Source organism: Pagrus pagrus (genome assembly GCF_965226575.1).
Source record: "Pagrus pagrus genome assembly, chromosome: 24".
NCBI classification, from domain to species: Eukaryota; Metazoa; Chordata; class Actinopteri; order Spariformes; family Sparidae; genus Pagrus; species Pagrus pagrus.
This window is the reverse complement of record NC_140206.1, coordinates 59,566-80,000: the sequence shown is the minus strand read 5'-3', so window position 1 is coordinate 80,000 and position 20,435 is coordinate 59,566. Positions and strand designations below refer to the sequence as shown.

The following is a 20,435-nucleotide window of genomic DNA, read 5'->3' as shown; positions in this document are numbered from 1 at the left end:
GGAACATGTTTCAGTGGAGACTCCGTAGAGGAACTTTGGGATTACCATATGGAAATGCATGGGGAACTTCAGTGGAAGACAGGAAAATGTTCAGGGGAACTTTTAGGAGACTGTGATGCAACTTTGAGAGGATGCTCAAGAAATCTCAGAGGAGCTTTAGAAGAGTGCTAGAGGAACCTTGAAGGAACTTACCATTTGGGAATTGTAGGGGAACCAGCGTGGAACCTCATGAGAACCAAAGGGAACATTAGAGGGTGGCTGTTATCGGTTTTCTGCTGGTCTGCTGTGGATCTGTGAGGAGCTATTGGTTCTCTTCCTGTTCTCATCAGACATGTTGGAGTTCCAATAAAATGTTCTCCTTCAGTGAGACCATGTTCTAATGATAGAACCCAAACAGGCTCAGTGATGAGGTCAATGATAAGGATGACGATGGATCATGTGACTCTGGGTTTGTGTTTTTTAACAGATCTTGAAATATGCGGAACAGTTCTTCATGCTGAGTGTGAGCAGCAGAACACAGAGAACCGTTCTGTGGTGGGTCAGAGAGTCATGAGGTGGAAACAGGAAGAGACGCTCACATCATGGATTCATACAAACAATACACTCATTAGTCGGGGGGTGCTTCCTGGTGTTATCTTGGAACTTCAGGAATTCCCCCTGACAGTCTGTGAGACTGTGAGAAGAACAACAGACTGCAGTAAGTAAAGGACATTTAAACTCCGTCCTCTGAGGAAGGCCATGAGACACAATCAACCCAACAACATCATGAGCTTTAAAGACATAAATAAACATACTTTATTTTTAAAACATTTGTTCCTGACTCCTAACCCTAGTCTGATAACTAGTCTGTAAACTAGTCTGATAACTAGTCTGATAACTAGTCTGTGAACTAGTCTGTGAACTAGTCTGTAAACTAGTCTGATAACTAGTCTGTGAACTAGTCTGATAACTAGTCTGTAAACTAGTCTGAGAACTAGTCTGTGAACTAGTCTGTGAACTAGTCTGTAAACTAGTCTGATAACTAGTCTGATAACTAGTCTGTGAACTAGTCTGATAACTAGTCTGTAAACTAGTCTGAGAACTAGTCTGTAAACTAATCTGGTAACTAGCCTGATAACTAGTCTGTGAACTAGTCTGTAAACTAGTATGATAACTAGTCTGTAAACTAGTCTGAGAACTAGTCTGTAAACTAATCTGGTAACTAGCCTGATAACTAGTCTGTGAACTAGTCTGTAAACTAGTATGATAACTAGCCTGTAAACGAGTATGATAACTTGTCTGTGAACTAGTCTGATAACTAGTATGATAACTAGTCTGATATCTAGCCTGATAACTAGTCTGTGAACTAGTCTGATAACTAGTCTGTGAACTAGTCTGATAACAGACTGACCTGTTGTGTTCACAGTAGATTTAATGATGATTAATGATGATGAAGTTTGACATCAGTGTCTCTCGGCTGTAGCTCTGTGTTGTTTTTAAGTTTAAATTGCATTTGTGTTCCGTCTGTTATAAATAAATAATCAAACAGCAGCCGCCAGGTGGCGTCAGTGGCTGTGACTGCTGCAGATAACCGTAGAAGAAGAAGAAGCAGCAGCGGCAGAAGAAGAAGAAGAGGAAGACGCTGCTGTTATTAAGAAGTGATCAGCTGACTGCGCTGAAGCTGAAGGCAGCTCAAAGCTAAAGCTACAGCTAAGCCAAAGCTAACAGTGAATCAACATGGCGTTCATCACCGCCAACTGGAACCCGCTGGGAGAAGCCTTTTATCGGTCAGTTAATCTGTGTTTTATCGGTCAGACAGCAGCCAGCATCCATGGCTGACGTTAGCTATCCCTGCAGCTGTTAACAGGCTACATGTTAGCTGTTAGCATTAAATCTACCGACAGGCCTGGAGAGTGTTTTAAAGTGTAAACAGAGCAAACGTCACAGTATGTTAGCTGGCTGTTAGCTGTGTCTTAGCATCTTTATCTCGCCGATCATGTGACACTGCTTACGTTAGCTTCAGGCTAACTGCCAATGTAGTTTCAGTGTGTGTTAGCAGGCAGGTATGTTAACGTCATCACGTTTGATTACACACAGCTAATGATTTGAGTTAATTTTTTTCTATGACGAATTGAGCAGAAGACTCTGACCAATCAGAATCCGAGTTTAAACAGGTCACCATGTGTTGCTAATTTCACAGAGAAACAGAGCAGCGTTAAAATGATTGCATTTTCAATAGAGGCTGGTAGAGGAGAACCGGACTGAGATGAACCTCATTCAACTCGTACAAAAAAACATTTCAGCATTTGAGTTAGTGGGTCATGACCTGGAAGCTACCGACAAAATGCAACTATTTTCTATTCAAATATTTCTGTAAAATAAACGAACTACACATCATCAATCATAATCGATGTGTTCTCAGCAGAACTCGGTATAATTGTTGAACCATAATTTCCACTAACATCATCGAGCCGTATGAAGAGTGTATGTCCAGACTCAGAGTCCAAGTGTGTGTTGTGTGTGTGTGTGTGTGTGTGTGTGCGTGCAGGAAAACAGAGCTGTATGAGATGTGTTGGAACTTGAGGGAAGGACTCAGAGACAGTTTGGTGGCTGCAGCTCCTTATGGAGGACCTATAGGTACACACACACACACACACACACACACACACACACACACACACACAGTAGACTATGCGCCTCAAAGCCAGACTCCATTTGTATTTTAATCAGTTTTACAGTTTGCAGTGTTTTCATATTTAATGCACTTTGTTACTTAAACACTTCAAACATTCTGTCTCTCTGTCCACCTGTCTGTCTCGCTGTCAACCCATCTGTCTGTCAGCTCTCCTCAGAGAACCTCACAGACGTTCTCCCAGTTCTCGTCCTCAGTTGGAGATTTATTCTGCATCTGGAGTCTCCATCACCAGCTTCCCAGTAAATATTCACCTTGTTATTAACTAATCAGACTGTTGTAGTTCCATTGTATGTATTACTTTAATGTTCAGGACCAGCAGTATGTTGACATACTGCAGTAGTTTGCAGTGAATACTGTCCCTTCTAATGTGTACTACTACTATGTGTACACTCTGTGGTACTGTGTAGTTGTGTATTGTTTGTTGAGTGTGTGTGTGTGTGTGTGTGTGTGTGTGTGTGTGTGGTAAAGTCACGTGTAATAATGCAAATGCTGGACAGTCTCTAATAGTCTGCTTCTCCCTCTACCTGTCTGTCTGTATCCCTCTACCTGTCTGTCTGTATCTCTCTACCTGTCTGTCTGTATCTCTCTACCCATCTGTCTGTATCCCTCTACCTGTCTGTCTGTATCCCTCTACCTGTCTGTCTGTATCTCTCTACCTGTCTGCTTCTCCCTCTACCTGTCTGCCTCTCCCTCTACCTGTCTGTCTGTATCCCTCTACCTGTCTGTCTGTATCCCTCTACCTGTCTGTCTGTATCTCTCTACCTGTCTGCTTCTCCCTCTACCTGTCTGCCTCTCCCTCTACCTGTCTGTCTGTATCCCTCTATCCATCTGTCTGTCTGTATCTCTCTACCCGTCTGTCTGTCAGTGGAAGAGTGGTCCTGTGGTCCAGTTGGGTTGGACGGTCAGTGATGAGCTGTTGTGTATTCAGGAGGATGGATCGGTTCTGATCTACGATCTGTTCGGATCCTTCAAGAGACACTTCAGTATGGGACAGGTCAGTCTGTTAACTTCACTTATAACTAGTTTGTTACAATCCTCAAAACTAGTCTGATAAGTGATGATTGTTGTTTGTTACAGAAAGTGGTCCAGAGTCGGGAGCTGTTCTTGTTGTTTGTTACAGGAAGTGGTCCAGAGTCGGGAGGTGTTCTTGTCGTTTGTTACAGGAAGTGGTCCAGAGTCGGGAGGTGTTCTTGTCGTTTGTTACAGGAAGTGGTCCAGAGTCGGGAGCTGTTCTTGTCGTTTGTTACAGGAAGTGGTCCAGAGTCGGGAGCTGTTCTTGTCGTTTGTTACAGGAAGTGGTCCAGAGTCGGGAGGTGTTCTTGTCGTTTGTTACAGGAAGTGGTCCAGAGTCAGGAGCTGTTCTTGTCGTTTGTTACAGGAAGTGGTCCAGAGTCAGGTGTTGGAAGCCAAAGTGTTCCACTCTCCTTATGGAACAGGTGTCGCCATAGTAACTGGCTCCTCCCGCTTCACCTTGGCAACTAACATCGATGACCTGAAGCTGCGGAGATTACCTGAAGTCCCAGGTAACAACTGTCTCCCCTCCGTTTTCAGCATGTGATTTAAAGTGTCAGACCTGTCTGTCTGTCTCACCTGTTTGTCTGTCCTCAGGTCTGCAGGGGAAGCCGTCCTGTTGGGTCGTCCTCACTCAGGACAGACAGACTAAAGTCCTCCTGTCCAATGGACCTGAACTCTTCATCCTGGACAACACATCCTGCACTGCTGTGGTGAGACAGTTAAAGAGACATACAGGTAGAAAGGGGGAGAGAGAGACAGGTATTCAGTAGGGGTGTGAATCTTTGGGTGTCTCACAATTCGATTCAGAATCGATTCTCGATTCAAACGATTCTCAATTCAAAATTTGATACAGTGTTAGTGTGTTAAGGCAAATTATGGCACCAAAACAGTACAGTTTGTAAAAGGTAATGTGATTTTTAAACAAACTGATTCCAATGATGTAATCACACAAAGGCAAACATTAAAAAAGGTAGCATTTATTCATGCTAAACAAATAAAAGCTTACTTACTGTACAAGAAATAACTTGCATAAAAAAATTGCCTAAATAAAAGCTTAGGTCAGCTGCCTTTTTCTCCCAGAAGTTACAAAAATAAACTGTACACAAATAACACAAATTGGTGTTTTGTGTGATTTTTCAAAATAGAAAAGACATTTTTTTTTAAATCCATTTTTGAAGTTTATGAATCGATTCAGAATCATGGATGATTAGAATCGCGATTCTTATGTTAATTGATTTTTTTCCCCCACCACTAGTATTCAGACAGGTTTCTAACAATGCCTGTCTGTCTCCAGTGTCCTCCAGGTTTCAGTCCTCAGGCTGGCAGTATTGTCCACATGTCGGTGTCTTTCAGCTATAAGTACCTGGCTCTTTTCACTGACACTGGATACCTGTGGACAGGCTCCTCCCAACTCCAGGTGAGCTGCTCCTCTGTCCAATTGGCTGTTAGATCTAATCTGAGGGGGTGGTGTCTCTGGATGATTGACAGGTGATTTCTTTCTGCAGGACAAACTGAGTGATGTCGACACTAAAAGGTCAACGCCTCCCAAGCAGATGGTCTGGTATGTGCACCTGTCTACCTGCATGTCTACCTGTCTGTCTCTCTTTGTCTGTAATTTACCCATCTACCCAGCACTTTCAGCAGGCATCTACCGGTGCTGCACGGCAGGCGGGCGGTAGTGCAGCGGCTGCTTGTGTACTTGTGTTATTTGTGCTGCTTTCTTTTCACTATTTTATAAGTTGTGTGTTTCACGTATGACAGAGAAGAGAGAGAAAAAAAGTGTGGCGCAGCTCTAGGACGACTGGCTCCCAACCCAGTCAGCTCACCACGTAGCCAGTAGCCACCACGGACGCCTGAGCCAACAACGGCAACTAGCTTTGGGAGCCTCAGGGCAGCTACCGGTTAGCCGGCGAAAGAGGAGACCGAGCCAAGCTATCTGCGAACCACTGAGCGGCCTCCCGACTGTGGCGGAGAGGAGATACGGATCCAGCGGGCAGGCGCCGATGGCGTTAGCCTAGCAGCTGGCCCACGAGAGAGAGCCCAGCCCCCCGACGAACGGCGGAGCAAGCAGCTGATCCAGCGGGTAGGCGCCGACGGCATTAGCCTAGCAGCTGAACCTCCAACCGACCAACAGCGCAGCAAGCCATGGCGGCGCTCCTGTCCATGCTGACTCTCCTGCTGGTGGTCAGAGAGCTCGTGGCGAGAAACCTGTCCCCCCGCCCCCACCTCCCCCACAGAGAGCATGTCACCTTGCCTACTCCAGATGCCCTGTTGGCCCTGTGGGACAAAAACAGCGCACCACCTGACCATCTCCCTGCGTGTGTGAGAGCTAAGCTGGCGAGAGAACCACAGTGGAGGAAGAGGGGCAGAAGAGGGGATGTCAGACAGCGGCTTCGGAGGCGAGGCAGCAGACCACCGCTGCCCTCAGTTATACTGAGTAATGTCAGGTCGCTGCGCTCTAAAATGGACGAGCTCCGAGTTAATACAAGGTTCTGTCATGAGTACAGAGACTCTAGCATCATCGCACTGACGGAGACATGGCTCCGACAGGACACTCCTTACCCATTGATATAACTGGAGAGCTTCTCCTGTATCCGGGCGGACAGAAAGGACTCCTCAGGGAAATCAAGAGGTGGGGGGTTCATTGTTTACGTGAGTAACAACTGGTGCAAACAATTCACTGTCAGACAGAGTATATGTGGCCCCAATGTAGAGCTTCTTTGTGTCTCCATGCAGCCTTTTTATCTCCCCAGAGAGTTTGGCAGCATAATACTGTGTTTAGCATACATCCCTCCCAGTGGTAACGCTGGCAAAGCCGCTAATGTCATATCCGACTGTGTCCACTCCCAGCTTCAGCGGTCCCCGGGTGCCCCAGTTCTCGTCCTGGGCGATATGAATCATTGCAAATTAGAGCCAGCTTTACCCGGGTTCCAGCAATACGTACAACGTGCCACAAGAAACTTGAATAACTTGACAAATGTTTTGTGAATGTAGCTGGTGCATACAGGTCCAAAATTCTCCCCCCAATTGCAAATTCAGACCACTCAACAGTGTATCTTACGCCCATAAATCTGTGCTCAAGTCCAGTAAGCCCTTGCCCAAGACTATTCGGAGATGGACCGACGACAGTATAGAGACAATGCGGGGATGCTTTCTCAGCACTGATTGGAGCATTTTTCATAGCCTAGAACTAGAAGACCACTATTACCGATTATATAAATTTCTGCATGGTTAATGTTGTTGAGAAGAAAGTAATTCGACATTTCCCCAACAACAAAGCTCATATTACTAAAGAAATTAAAGTATGTATCAACAAGAAAAAGTTTGCTTTTAAAAAACAAAAAACAACCAGGATCTCTCCTCCAAAGGGAGGGAGATTTTAGATTCCCTGCCCCTTTCTGGTAAATGTGAGCTTGAGATCACAACCCTACAGGTGTAAGCTGCTTTTAGCAAAGTTGGGAAAAGGAAAGCACCAGGCCCTGATGGCCTTCCTGCCCTGTTACGCTCGACCTAGGGAGCCGAGCCTAACATAAATAACCGACACCCAACACGGTGTAAGTTGAGTAACAAAAAAACAATTTATTTACAACACAAATGACAAGTGCAATTATATACAGTGAAATGGGTGCGCTATATACAAGTGTGAAGCGCGGCTTCAGGGTGAGCTCAGGCCTAAAACAATAAACAAAACACAGATCTAAACTCCGGGGTCCGAATCTATCTAAGCCCTATCCAAACGAAAAGAAACAAAAGACAAGTGCTAAACCTAACTCCCTAACCTACCCAAAAACAGGAGAACACTGGCGTAACAAAAAAGGCAGCTCACCCCTACTGCTTCCCTAACCTCAAACACTCTTGCTCTGGTTTTACCCAGAGCACACGCACACTCACAGACACTCTCGCACTCGGGCTCACAGACACACTCTAACAAATTTCTAATTGTCAATAACGAGGCTCTCAGAGTTTGGGTGGATGCTGGCGCGTTAGCGATCCACCCCGTCTTCTGGCGTTGTCGGTTCTTATAGTTCCCCCACTCCCCTGAATAGCCAATCCCTCACTGCCACCGCAGGGATGCGGAACCGGCGCGGGAGCCACGTGATCCTCTGGGAGACAGGAGCTCTGACTCTGTACAAAATAAAAGAAACAAAAAAAAAAACACACACACATACACACCTACTAACAAATAACGGCGCGAGCCGTAACATGCCCTGTTAATTAAAAGTTGCTCAACAGAATTAGCCGCTGCCTGGTGCCCTATTTTCCAGAAGTCTCTTGATGGCCAGACGGTACCTGACCTGTGGAAAAAGTCTGTTATCGTTCCGGTCCCTAAGATCTCTTGCCCAGCTGTTGATAATGACTACAGACCAGTTTCATTGACCTCAGTGATAATGAAATGTTTTGAGAGAATTATTGTATGATCAAAACTGATGTTGCTGGTTGTCTCGACCCCCTACAGTTCGCTTATAGACAGGGACGGAGCACTGAGGATGCAGTCATTACAGTCACACATCAGATCAACAAACATTTGGAGGACCCCAAAGCATATGCTCGTGTTTTATTTGCCTACTTTAGCTCGGCTTTTAGTACTGTGCAGCCACACCTGATCATACAGCAGTTAATGGACATGAGGGTTGACAATTTTATCATTAAATGGTTTTACTCATTCTTAACAAACAGGACACAACAAGTCAGGGTAAATAGCTCTCTCAGCCCCAAGGCAGTGCAGCACTGGCGTGCCTCAGGGCTGTGTCAGCTCCCGGTCCTCTTCACGTTATACACCGATGAATGCAGAAGTTCACACCGTAACAACCATATCATCAAATTCTCAGATGACACCATAATTTTAAGTCTGTTGGATGTGAATACCTGCCCCTCCGTGTATTTCAGTGAGATAGCCACCTTCAAAACCTGGTGTGATATGAACTATTTGGTGCTTAACACTAACAAGACAAAAGAAATTATCTTTAACCCTAAGGTAATTGCAGCTGATGACCGGGTAATCATTGATAACTGCACTATTGAACAGGTTCCTTCATACAAGTACTTGGGTTTGATGGTGTCTGATAACTTGGGCTGGAGCGATCATGTGGATTTCCTCTGTAACAGATTAGCTCAGAGGCTCCACTTTCTAAGAAGGCTGCGGCTGTTTGGGGTCCGAACCGAGATAATGTTGGCCAGTACCATAAGATACAGTATGGCAGCATGGTTCGGCTCCCTCACAGTCCAGTGTAAGGCCAGACTCCAAAGAATGGCGACTACAGCATTGAGGATAGTGGGGAAACATGATCACAATCACTTCCAATCCCTCCAGGCAATATATGAGGGGACAGTTGTGAAGGGAGTGACCCTTCACACGTCCTCTCAAGAGTACCAGCTGCTGCCGTCGGGGAGGTGCTATGGAGCCAGCAGGTGCAGGACCAACCGTTTTAAACACTCTTTCATTCCTACCTCCATTTCATTACTAAATAAACAACTTTTAGTTTTTAGTATGTGTTTATTTGAACTTGTATTATAAGTATTTTAAACTCTTTATTGCACTCTCCGCACTTTCTTTCTTTCTCTTTTCTTTCTTGGATATGTGTGCCATTGTTACTATTGTAATGTATGTATTATGTATGTATGTATTGCAAGTACAAAGCAGCTGTTACGACAAATTTCCCTTGCGGGACAAATAAAGTTCATTTGATTTGATTTGATTTTTTTGTCTATCTACTTTCTGTTAACCTGTCTGTCTTCATAGCTTCCTGTTTGCCTTTATGTCTCTCTATCTGCCTGTCTCTCTCTCTCTTTACTGCCCACCTGTCTGTTCACTAACCTGTCTGACCCTCTTTACCTGTTCAGGTGTCGTAGACCGAAGAGTCAGCAACCGTCTGTGGTGTTGATGTGGGACAGACTGCTCATGGTGGCCGGAGTCTGTAACGACACCATCCAGTATCCTTAAACCAGTTCAGACCAGTTCAGAGTGGAACCTTGAACCAGTTCAGGCTGGTGTGTTAAGGTTCTCCTGAAGCTTGAGATGCTCTGTGACGTTAGGGTTCTGCTGAAGCTTCAGAGGCTCTGTAGCGTGAAGATCGTTGGGGTTCTCCAGTAGCTGTTTAGGGATCTCCTGATGCTCATGTAGGTGCTGCAGAAACTTGTTTTGGATCCTCCCGAACAGGTTGAACTAGAATTAGGTTGAAGAATTTGTGTCAGGAGTCCTCTCCTTTTGAGTCGGTCTCTCATCAGGTAATGTTCTACCCCTGTTTGACCCTTGACCCTTGACATCAGGTTCCCAATAGAGGATCACTGTGTTCTGGTTGGAGAGCTGGACGGAGTTCGAATCATCAGCTCGACCAATCAGGAGCTGCTTCAAGAGGTTCCTCTAGTCTGTCAGGACATCTTCAAGATCGCCTCCATGGCTCCCGGAGCTCTGCTGCTGGAGGCCCACAGGGAGTATGAGGTAGGAACCCGTCTGTCCCAACACCTGTCTGTCTTTCCTAAAACCTGTCTGTCTGACAAATCACCTGTCTGTCTGAATAAACACCCCTCTGTCTGTTTGCTCTCTGATTGGCTGATTTCTGTCCTTGTGTTTACGTAGAAGTCCAGTCAGAAGGCCGATGAGTACCTGAGGGAGATCAAGGAGCAAAGCATGCTGGGAGAGGCAGTCAGACAGTGTGTCGAGGCAGCTGGACACGAATATGACACCAACACCCAGAAGTCCCTGCTGAGGGTGAGAACACACTGAACACACAGTTGGTTCTGTATCAGAGTTCTGTGTGTTCTGTTGTGTAACGTTGTGTTTCGTCCACCAGGCGGCTTCGTTCGGGAAGTGTTTCCTGACGGACTTCAGTCCCGACCTGTTTGTGTCGACCTGCAGAGAACTGCGAGTGCTGAACGCCGTCAGAGAGAGCGGCGTGGGGCTGCCACTCACACACACTCAGTATCCTCCCGCCCAGTTGCATCATGGGAAATGTAGTGTACACTGGTCTGTAGTGATTGATGGTTAATGAACAGAGACTGTGATGTCATCATCTGATGTTTGACTACCAACCAGCTGGATATCAGATCAGTCACAAACATATTTAGTAGCATCTGTTACCATGGTGACAAACTCCTTGACACCTGACCTCAGATTCAAACAGATGACTCTGCAGGTTCTGATCGACAGGTGAGTCAGCTCATCCAACCTGTCTGTGTGTCTGTACCTGTCTGCTTCTCTCACCTGTCTGTGTGTCTGTACCTGTTTGTCTCTCTGTACCTGTCTGCCTCTCTCACCTGTCGGCCTCTCTGCTTCTGTCTGCCTCTCTCACCTGTCTGCCTCTCTCACCTGTCTGCCTCTCTCACCTGTCGACCTCTCTGTACCTGTCGGCCTCTCTCACCTGCCTGCCTCTGTACCTGTCTGTCTCTCAGGTTGGTATATCGACAGTTTTATCCATTAGCGATAGAAATCTGTCGTTACCTGAAGATTCCAGATTATCAGGGAGTCAGCAGAGTCCTCAAACACTGGGCATCATGCAAGGTAACCTGTCTCACCTGACCTACCTGTCTCAGTCTAATTTACCTGCACGGCTCAGTTTGATGTGTTTGTGGGCGTGTCCAGGTGCAGCAGAAGGACCTATCAGACGAGGCTATAGCCCGAGCCGTGTGTGTGAAGGTGGGAGACTCACCTGGTGTTTCTTACTCGCACATCGCAGCCAAAGCCTACGAGTGTGGGCGCACTGAGCTCGCCATCAAGGTAACACCACCTGTCTGTCATCGTAACATACACGTGTGTCTGTCGTTCTCTATGTAACGTTGCTTATGTGTGTATCTGTAACACACCTGGTGTGTGTATGGTTTTCTGACGTGTGGACACGGCTCTGTATGTTTTCTCGTGTTTCTGTGTCAGCTGTTGGATTTCGAGGCTCGGTCTGGAGAACAGGTTCCTCTGCTCTTGAAGATGAAGAGGAGCCAGTTAGCCCTCAGTAAAGCTGTGGAGAGTGGAGACACTGACCTGGGTGAGTCTGCTAGCCCCGCCCACCACCTGTCAGACAGGTCGATGATGTCACACTGATGGTTTTCTGTGTTTCAGTTTACACCGTGGTGACTTACCTGAAGAACGAGATGAACCGAGGAGATTTCTTCATGACGCTGAGGAACCAACCGGTTGCACTCAGCCTGTACAGACAGGTACTCTCATCTTCATCATTACCCACCTCCTCCTCAGCCTTCACAGACAGGTACTCTTCATTTTCATCTTAATCTGATCTATGAACTCCACCAATGAGGTTGTGATTTCACTGATGTTGGTTTGTTGGTTGGCAGGATTACACAAAAAGTGCTGCAAAACAAAAAGTGCTGAGCAGATTTCCACCACACTTGGATGCAGGATGGGTCTCAGCCCAGAATAGATCAGTTTTTCTACGTTTTGGTTAATTTCTCTGTAAATAATGCAAGGATCTGGAAGGATCTGGATGGATCTTGATGGATCTGGAAGGATCTGGATGGGCTTGCTAAACGTCATCAGCCGAGTCTAGATCAGGGTAAACCTTTTCAGACGCACCTTCCAACAATCACCCAGTAGTCGTATCTTAATTAATCCAAAGCAATTTATTGCGATCCCAAACGAACTCCATCAATCAGGATGCACAATTCCAAACGATCAACCAATGGATAATCAACAAAACGAAACGAAATGAAACTGATAGTAAACTGATGGTATCGGTGGTTAAAAAACTGTATGATCACCCCGTCCATGTCCAAGCGAAAACACTTCCTGCTTTCCCGTTTAAACACACCTGACAATTAATCATCGAGCCACAGATGATACCATAAGCAAATCATAGGGGGAGCAATCGTTCCAAATGACCGAGGCATAACACTGTTTCATGAAAATATGTACAATAATATAATAACTCTAAACATAAAAATAAAACACATAAATACCAGTATTCAAACAGAAACATTTCATATATCAGCAATATGGCTCCAACATGGTGCATTTAAGTTGCTGGTATCTCTGAGTGAGCACAGTTTGTTGTGCTAATACAAATCTGGATGTTGCAGATTAAAATGCTTCTTAGAGGGAAGTCGGTATCATAAACCTGCAGCTACCAGCAGTGTGCAGACTCTGGACGTAACAGTTCAAGCGGATCTGTCATTAAGAAGAATGACTCGAAAGAGATGAGACGGATTCTGGTGCAGGTCTGTAGGGAGAGTAAACTCAGCTACACTCAGCAGCTGAACGTTTGACAAACAATTCAAGTCTTAACAAGATCAGCTTAAATGATGTGTCAGCAGTTATTGGTGGTGGACACTTTAGAGTGATTCAGGACTGTTACTGGATCAAAAGGGATTGTAGGGAGGAGGTATACGCTCTACTCAGTGTAATCTGATTGTGTGTGTGTGTGTCAGTTCTGTAAACTGCAGGAACAGGACACACTGAAGGATCTTTATAACCAGGACGATGATCACCAGGAGCTCGCCAACTACTACGTGACTGCCAGTTACAGAGAAAAGGTAACCAACGGAGTTCACCTGTTCCCCTGTTCACCTGGACTCTGCTGGTCTCAGTCTGTCTGTCTCTGTCTGACAGTCTGCCTGTCTCTCTCTGACTGTCTGTCTCTGACAGTCTGCCTGTCTGTCTCTCTGCAGAGGTTAGAGAGCCGTCTGTCTCTCCTGCAGAGTGCTGTTGATGAATACAACAAGGCGAAGAATGAGTTTGCTGCAAAGGTAAAAATCTCAGTCCCACCATCACTCCCCATTATTAAATCATCTTATACATATTCACATACATATACTGTTTATACAGTATATACTATGTATATATACAAACTCAAACAAACCCCAGTCTGTGCGGGTGGGCAACAACGCCTCCAGTGTCATCTCCCTCAGCACCAGCTCCCCTCAAGGCTTTGTCCTCAGCCCGCTGCTGTTCACCCTGATGACCCACGACTGTTGTGCCAGGTCCACTACTAACCCCATCATGAAGTTTGTGGATGACACAACACTAGTAGGCCTTATCAGTGATGACACGACACAGCCTACAGAGAGGAGGTGAAACACTTGGTGGACTGGTGCAAAATCAACAACCTCGCCCTGAACGTTGACAAAAGCAAGGAGATCATCGTCGACTTCAGGAAGAGCCAGCCCAGTCACGCAGCACTCCTCATCCACGACACCGCTGCCTCCGTCTGGTCAGGAGCCTGCAGTGCCTCTGACTGGAAGTCCCTGCAGAGGGTGGTGAGGACCTCCCATCCAAGTCATTGCAAAGAAACACTACCTGACCAGGGCTCATAACATCAGCAGAGACACCTCCCACCCCACCATGGACTGTTCTCGCTGCTGGACTCTGGAAAGAGGTTCTGCAGCCTTCGAAGCAGAACAGCCCGGTTCTACTACAGCTTCTTCCCACAAGCCATAAGACTGCTGAACACAAAATAAAAGACCCCCATCCTCCCTCACACACCCACTCAGGACCACTTCACTTGACTGTGCAATATAATAATACACTTTGTGCAATATATTTTTATGTTTTATTTATGTCTACAGTTTTTATCTTATTTACTTATTGTAAATACTTGCTGCTGTCATTATCCTGTGCTATACTGAGCCAAATGCAACGTTCTGATCTGCACTGTGAGGTGTGATTTTGAATGACAATAAAGAAAAGTCTAAGTCTATACAGTACATACAGTACATACAGTATACACAGTATATACTGTATATACTGTATATACTGTATATGTTTTGTAAAACAGGTGTTCAGGTCCACTATGTTGTCTCACCTGGTGGAATCTGTTATCATGTTTATTTAAATATTTTGTCTTCAGGCCACAGAGGACGAGATGCGTCTGCTACGATTCCAACGAAAACTGGATGATGAGAAAGGGGCGGGGCTACTGGGACTTTCTCTACAGGTACATGGAGGGGCGGGGCTACTGGAACTCTGCAGGTCCATGAAGGGGCGGGGCTTCTGAGACTGCAATTCATAGAAGTATCTTCCACTGTAATCGAGTACTTTTACTAATGTAAAAAGAGGTGTTATTTAAGGTTGTGATGTCACTTCCTGTCTGCAGGCTACGATGGAGGCTCTGCTGGCGTTAGGACTCCACAAACAAACAGAACAACTTTACAGAGACTTCAGAGTTCCTGATAAAAGGTGAGACATCTCTCTGCCCTGATTGGCTGAACACATGCTTTCAAAAGTTTTTCTAACGGCTCATTGGTCACTTGGCTTTTATTTTATCCTTCAAGAAACGTTCACAAACTGAGTCTGTCTGACCTGTGTCTCTACCTGTCTGACCTGTGTCTCTACCTGTCTCACCTGTGTCTCTACCTGTCTGACCTGTGCAGGTATTGGTGGTTGAAGCTGAAGTCTCTGGCAGAGAAAGAGGAGTGGGAGGAGTTGGAGAAATTTGCAAAGAGTAAAAAATCTCCGATTGGCTACCTTGTAAGAAACCCCGCCCCCTCACCAACCTGTCATTATAAGTAAAGATTAAACAATTACCCATGATTCTTAGCGATGTCTCTTCTTCAGGCATTTGTTGAAGTTTGCATGAAGAGTCACAACAAGTATGAAGCCAAGAAGTATGTTTCCAAGGTAACACCTGAGCAGAAGGTCAAAGCTCACCTGGCCGTCAGGTAAGACTCACAACACCTGTGATGTCATCAGACCGGTTACACCTAACCACTCAGCTGACCCCTAACCGTCTTCTTCTACTCTTCACCTCAGTGACCTTGAGGGGGCGGCGGACGCTGCGATCGAACGCAAGAATGAAGCAGAGATTGGGGTGGTCCTCTCCAGATGCTCCACCTCCGATCGCCTGTTGATTGACAGGCTGAACCGAGCCAGAGCATCAACTGCCAAAAAGTGATCCTCCATTCAGAGTGCATGTACAGAGACAGCAGTGCCTCCGCTGCCAAAAAGTGATCCTCCATTCAGAGTGTATGTACAGAGACAGCAGAGCCTCCGCTGCCAAAAAGTGATCCTGCATTCAGAGTGTATGTACAGAGACAGCAGAGCCTCCGCTGCCAAAAAGTGATCCTCCATTCAGAGTGTATGTACTGAAACGATGCTGATTGATCCTCAGAGCAGGCGTTGCCATAGCAACCAGTCTGAATTGTTTCTCCTTCATGTGCTTTGATATCAGATCTAACTGAGCTGATCATGTTATTGATCTGTGGTCATTAATGATGTGGTTATTGATTACTCAGCTGATTTTCAACATGTTTTCTTCTGTGTTTCTGTGAATGAAAACCGTCTGGTCCTTCAGTGACTGAACTTTATGTCAGCCTAATGTGGCAGTGATGTTCATGAGGTTCCCTCGTTTCCTGTCTTCTTTCTGTGACTTCACTTTGAAATAAAATGTGGTGTTGACAGTGAAACAGAGCCGGAGCTCAGCCGGAGCAGTCTGACTCAATCCTGACGTTTAAAGTTATTTCACTTTAACGTTATTATTTTCATGACTCTTCTGTCGGGCCTCCTCCAGGATCAATATATTAATCAATACTGTAATCATCAGTTGTGATTAAAACATGCAACACTTAAACACCCAAAGACCTTTGAAGTTCATTTGAAATGTGAAGAAATCAGATGATCATTTAAATCAGACAACTGTTCTCATGTCGACCACACGGAGGCGACAAACAACCTCAATTTATCTAATTTAGATTATTTTAATTTCATTGTTATTAAAATGGATAAAATCTTCATGTGAAACTTATTAAATGATTTGACTGGTTTGTGACTGAAGGAGGAAAAACGGCTTAAAGTCTTTTAAACATGTTTCAGTTTTATTTTCATGGTCAAGAATATAAAAAATAAAAAACGTCTTTTTGATCCGTTGGATCAGTGGAATCACCTGATCAATATCTGTTATCGACCAATCATATGTGTGGGGGGCGTTGAGTCGGAGTCGACCGGGTTTTTTTGGGGGGGGGGGGGGGCGGGGCGGAGCTTTTAGGTTCTCAGCTGGGGCAAAACAACACGAGGAAGTTGATCCAAGTGTACCCGTCTGCAGCCTGCAGAAGACGTCGGAGTGGAGTCCTGCGGGCGGTGCGTGACTGCGGGTAGGTTTTAAATCTGCTCCATATAATACTGTCGTGGTTCGACTGAAGAGTCTGTTTGACAGACTTCATTCAAACATCAGTCATTGTTGTAGAAATGAAAATGTTGAAGTGATATTATTTTCGGAATGACTTCAGGTCAGCCAATTACACCGAAGTACGAACATTTACTGCTCCGGTCTGTGCCGTCAGACTCAGGAGCTACGTCACGTGATGGGGTTCTCAAAGTTGGACTTTTACTCAGATGAAGTTTTGTTATGTGATTTATTAACAAGCCGAATAAAGTAACAAAGCATTAACATTCATACAAGCTCTGCAGGTCCATTCCAGTACATCTGTGAAATGTCGATGAGCAAGGCAGCAAAAAGGTGACGGATTTTTAAAGGAGTCTGGCGACAGAGAAGTGCCAAATCAGCATAAACAGTTCAGTGACACAGTAACTCACCTGTTGAGTTCAAAGTGTGTAAACTGTCAAAATACTGCGACATCATCCAGTGCTGGTACAAGTATTCACACCACTTACTTCCCTTAAAGTACTAATACAACATGCTACAACATGTAGTACTGTTACATGTGAGACTACAACATGTAGTACTGTTACACGTTAGACTACAACATGTAGTACTGTTACATGTGAGGCTACAACATGTAGTACTGTTACATGTTAGACTACAACATGTAGTACTGTTGCACATTAGACTACAACATGTAGTACTGTTACACGTTAAACTACAACATGTAGTACTGTTACATGTGAGGCTACAACATGTACTGTTACACGTTAGACTACAACATGTAGTACTGTTACACGTTAGACTACAACATGTAGTGCTGTTACATGTGAGGCTACAACATGTACTGTTACACGCTAGACTACAACACTGTTACACGTTAGACTACAACATGTAGTACTGTTACATGTGAGGCTACAACATGTAGTACTGTTACACATTAGACTACAACATGTACTGTTACATGTTAGACTACAACATGTAGTACTGTTACATGTTAGACTACAACATGTAGTACTGTTACATGTTAGACTACATGTAGTACTGTTACACTTTAGACTACAACATGTAGTACTGTTACACGTTAGACTACCACATGTAGTACTGTCACATGTGAGGCTACAACATGTAGTTCTGTTAAACGTTAGACTACAACATGTAGTACTGTTACATGTGAGGCTACAACATGTAGTACTGTTACACTTTAGACTACAACATGTAGTACTGTTACACGTTAGACTACCACATGTAGTACTGTCACGTGAGGCTACAACATGTAGTTCTGTTAAACGTTAGACTACAACATGTAGTACTGTTACATGTGAGGCTACAACATGTAGTACTGTTACACGTTAGACTACAACATGTAGTACTGTTACATGTGAGGCTACAACATGTAGTACTGTTACACGTTGGACTACAACATGTAGTACTGTTACACGTTAGACTACAACATGTAGTACTGTTACACATTAGACTACAACATGTAGTACTGTTACACGTTAGACTACAACATGTACTGTTACATGTTAGACTACAACATGTAGTACTGTTACATGTTAGACTACAACATGTAGTACTGTTACATGTGAGGCTACAACATGTAGTACTGTTACACGTTGGACTACAACATGTAGTACTGTTACACGTTAGACTACAACATGTAGTACTGTTACACATTAGACTACAACATGTAGTACTGTTACACGTTAGACTACAACATGTAGTACTGTTACACGTTAGACTACAACATGTACTGTTACATGTTAGACTACAACATGTAGTACTGTTACATGTTAGACTACATGAAGTACTGTTGCACGTTGGACTACAACATGTAGTACTGTTACACGTTAGACTACAACATACATGTCCCTGTTGTTCCTGTTGTTTGTTCCTTGTTGTTTTTTGTTTGTCCAGGGATCACAGACAGATGATGATGTCATCAGTGAAGGTAGACAGTGTGCTGAAGGTAGGCGCTCTGGTTGGTGAAGGGCCAGTGTGGGAGGAGTCGGACCAGACGCTGCTGTTTGTTGACATCGTCGGGCAGAAAATCCACCGGTGGAGTCCAACCACCAATCAGATCCAGTCTGTGGAGACAGGTGACTAATCAGCATGCAGGACACATCTGAGTTATGTGGTAATCCCTTTTGCCTGTCTCACCTGTCTGTCTGCCTGTCCCCCAGGTGACATGGTGGGCTTTGCAGTTCCTCGCAGGTCAGGTGGTTATGTTGCAGGTGTGGGTAGAAGCATCGTGGCTGTTGATTGGTCAACTCAGACAATGTCATCATTGGCGGAAGTTGATGAGGACAAACCGAATAATCGCCTGAACGATGGGAAGGTCGATCCTTTTGGTCGCCTGCTGGCAGGTAAGTATGGTTACCTGTCTACCTGTTTGTTTACCGTCTATCTGAGGAAGTGTTGCCATGGTAACAGTTTGTGGTGTCCCAGGTACGATGGGGAAGGAGGTGAGACCTGCTGAGCTTGAGAGACAACAAGGATCTCTGTTCTCTGTGAACTCCGACCTCACCGTGACCAAACATCTGGACCAGGTAAAGTCACCTGTCTGTCTGGACTGTTGTACCTGTCTCACTCTCAGGCGGACATATCCAACAGGTTGGGCTGGTCTCTGACATGTCTGTATCTCTCTACCTGTCTCACTCTCAGGTGGACATATCTAACGGGTTGGACTGGTCTCTGGATCAGAGGACATTTTACTACGTTGACAGTTTGTCTCTGACTGTTGACGCCTTCGATTACGACTCAAACACAGGATGGCTCGGTAACTGTGTACTTAAACTGCAGTACATATGTGAAACTGTGTATTTCTGCTGCAGTACTCAGAGGTATTTATACAAGTACAGTACAGTTATCCACCTGTGTGTGTTGCCTAGGTAACCGTCGTGTTGTGTACCGCATGGAGGAGGGGGAGGGGCTTCCAGACGGAATGACACTTGATATTGAAGGTCGTCTGTGGGTGGCGTGTTACAACGGAGGACGAGTCATCAACATCGACCCTGCTACTGGTTAGTTATACTGGTTAAAATGATGATGAAGATGAAAATGATGATGGTGGTGATGGTGAAGATGATGATGATGAAGATGATGGTGATAATAATGAAGATGATGGTGATAATTACGATGAAGATGGTGATGATGATGGTGATGAAGATGAATACCACCTGCTGTGTTCTCTCAGGTGTGCGGCTGCAGACGGTCTCTCTGCCAGTGATGAAGACCACCTCATGTTGTTTTGGCGGTCCGGACTACTCTGACCTCTATGTGACCTCAGCCAGTCTAGGCCTCGACCAATCAGAGAAGAGACTTCAGCCGCTGGCCGGAGCCATCTTCAGGGTCAGACTCACCTGTCCACCCTTCATTCACTGATTCACCTGTGTTCAGTGTCAAACACCTGCTGATACCGTGTGTGTGTGTGTGTGTGTCTACAGGTGACAGGACTCGGGGTCAAAGGTCGTCCTTCAAACTCGTTCTCTGGATGATCTTCAGTAGACTCAAACAGCCAATCACAGCACAGATCACCTCACTGTCACAAACTGTTTGCAACCAATAGTTATTGAACTGGATCAATAATATTATTAATAATACCAGTTCTGTTTCATGTCAACATTTGTAGTTCATAACTAAAAATAAAAAACAGGAGACGTTCTCTGGTCGTGTTTGTTCTTTTAACACTGAGTGCAGCATCAAAC

The 20,435-nt window shown here is 45.1% G+C and overlaps 2 protein-coding genes across 4 annotated transcripts; both read left to right on the top strand.

Moving 5' to 3' along the window:
- Positions 1 to 1,590: 1,590 nt before the first annotated feature.
- Positions 1,591 to 16,184, top strand: vps16 (VPS16 core subunit of CORVET and HOPS complexes). Its single transcript, XM_084347550.1, has 24 exons — positions 1,591 to 1,766; positions 2,528 to 2,616; positions 2,822 to 2,913; positions 3,540 to 3,668; positions 4,053 to 4,197; positions 4,283 to 4,398; positions 4,983 to 5,105; positions 5,194 to 5,249; positions 9,530 to 9,619; positions 9,956 to 10,127; positions 10,266 to 10,397; positions 10,480 to 10,607; positions 10,800 to 10,835; positions 11,078 to 11,186; positions 11,268 to 11,402; positions 11,556 to 11,664; positions 11,739 to 11,836; positions 13,061 to 13,165; positions 13,301 to 13,378; positions 14,479 to 14,565; positions 14,725 to 14,807; positions 15,002 to 15,098; positions 15,186 to 15,289; positions 15,381 to 16,184. Exons 1-24 carry the CDS (start codon positions 1,717 to 1,719, stop codon positions 15,520 to 15,522), a joined length of 2,505 nt encoding a protein of 834 aa, XP_084203676.1. The 5' UTR covers positions 1,591 to 1,716; the 3' UTR covers positions 15,523 to 16,184.
- A 445-nt stretch (positions 16,185 to 16,629) lies between these two features.
- Positions 16,630 to 20,392, top strand: rgn (regucalcin). Of its 3 annotated transcripts, XM_084347285.1 has the most exons (9): positions 16,647 to 16,717; positions 17,026 to 17,137; positions 18,646 to 18,827; positions 18,912 to 19,094; positions 19,177 to 19,277; positions 19,393 to 19,507; positions 19,620 to 19,751; positions 19,925 to 20,079; positions 20,175 to 20,392. In XM_084347285.1, the coding sequence occupies exons 3-9, from the start codon at positions 18,659 to 18,661 to the stop codon at positions 20,223 to 20,225; spliced, it is 906 nt and encodes a 301-aa protein (XP_084203411.1). In that variant the 5' UTR covers positions 16,647 to 16,717; positions 17,026 to 17,137; positions 18,646 to 18,658; the 3' UTR covers positions 20,226 to 20,392. The 3 variants fall into 3 exon arrangements, with proteins under 3 accessions (XP_084203409.1, XP_084203411.1, XP_084203410.1); XM_084347283.1 differs by lacking the exon at positions 17,026 to 17,137 and having other exon boundaries at positions 16,630 to 16,717; XM_084347284.1 differs by lacking the exons at positions 16,647 to 16,717; positions 17,026 to 17,137 and adding an exon at positions 17,153 to 17,214.
- Positions 20,393 to 20,435: the final 43 nt, after the last annotated feature.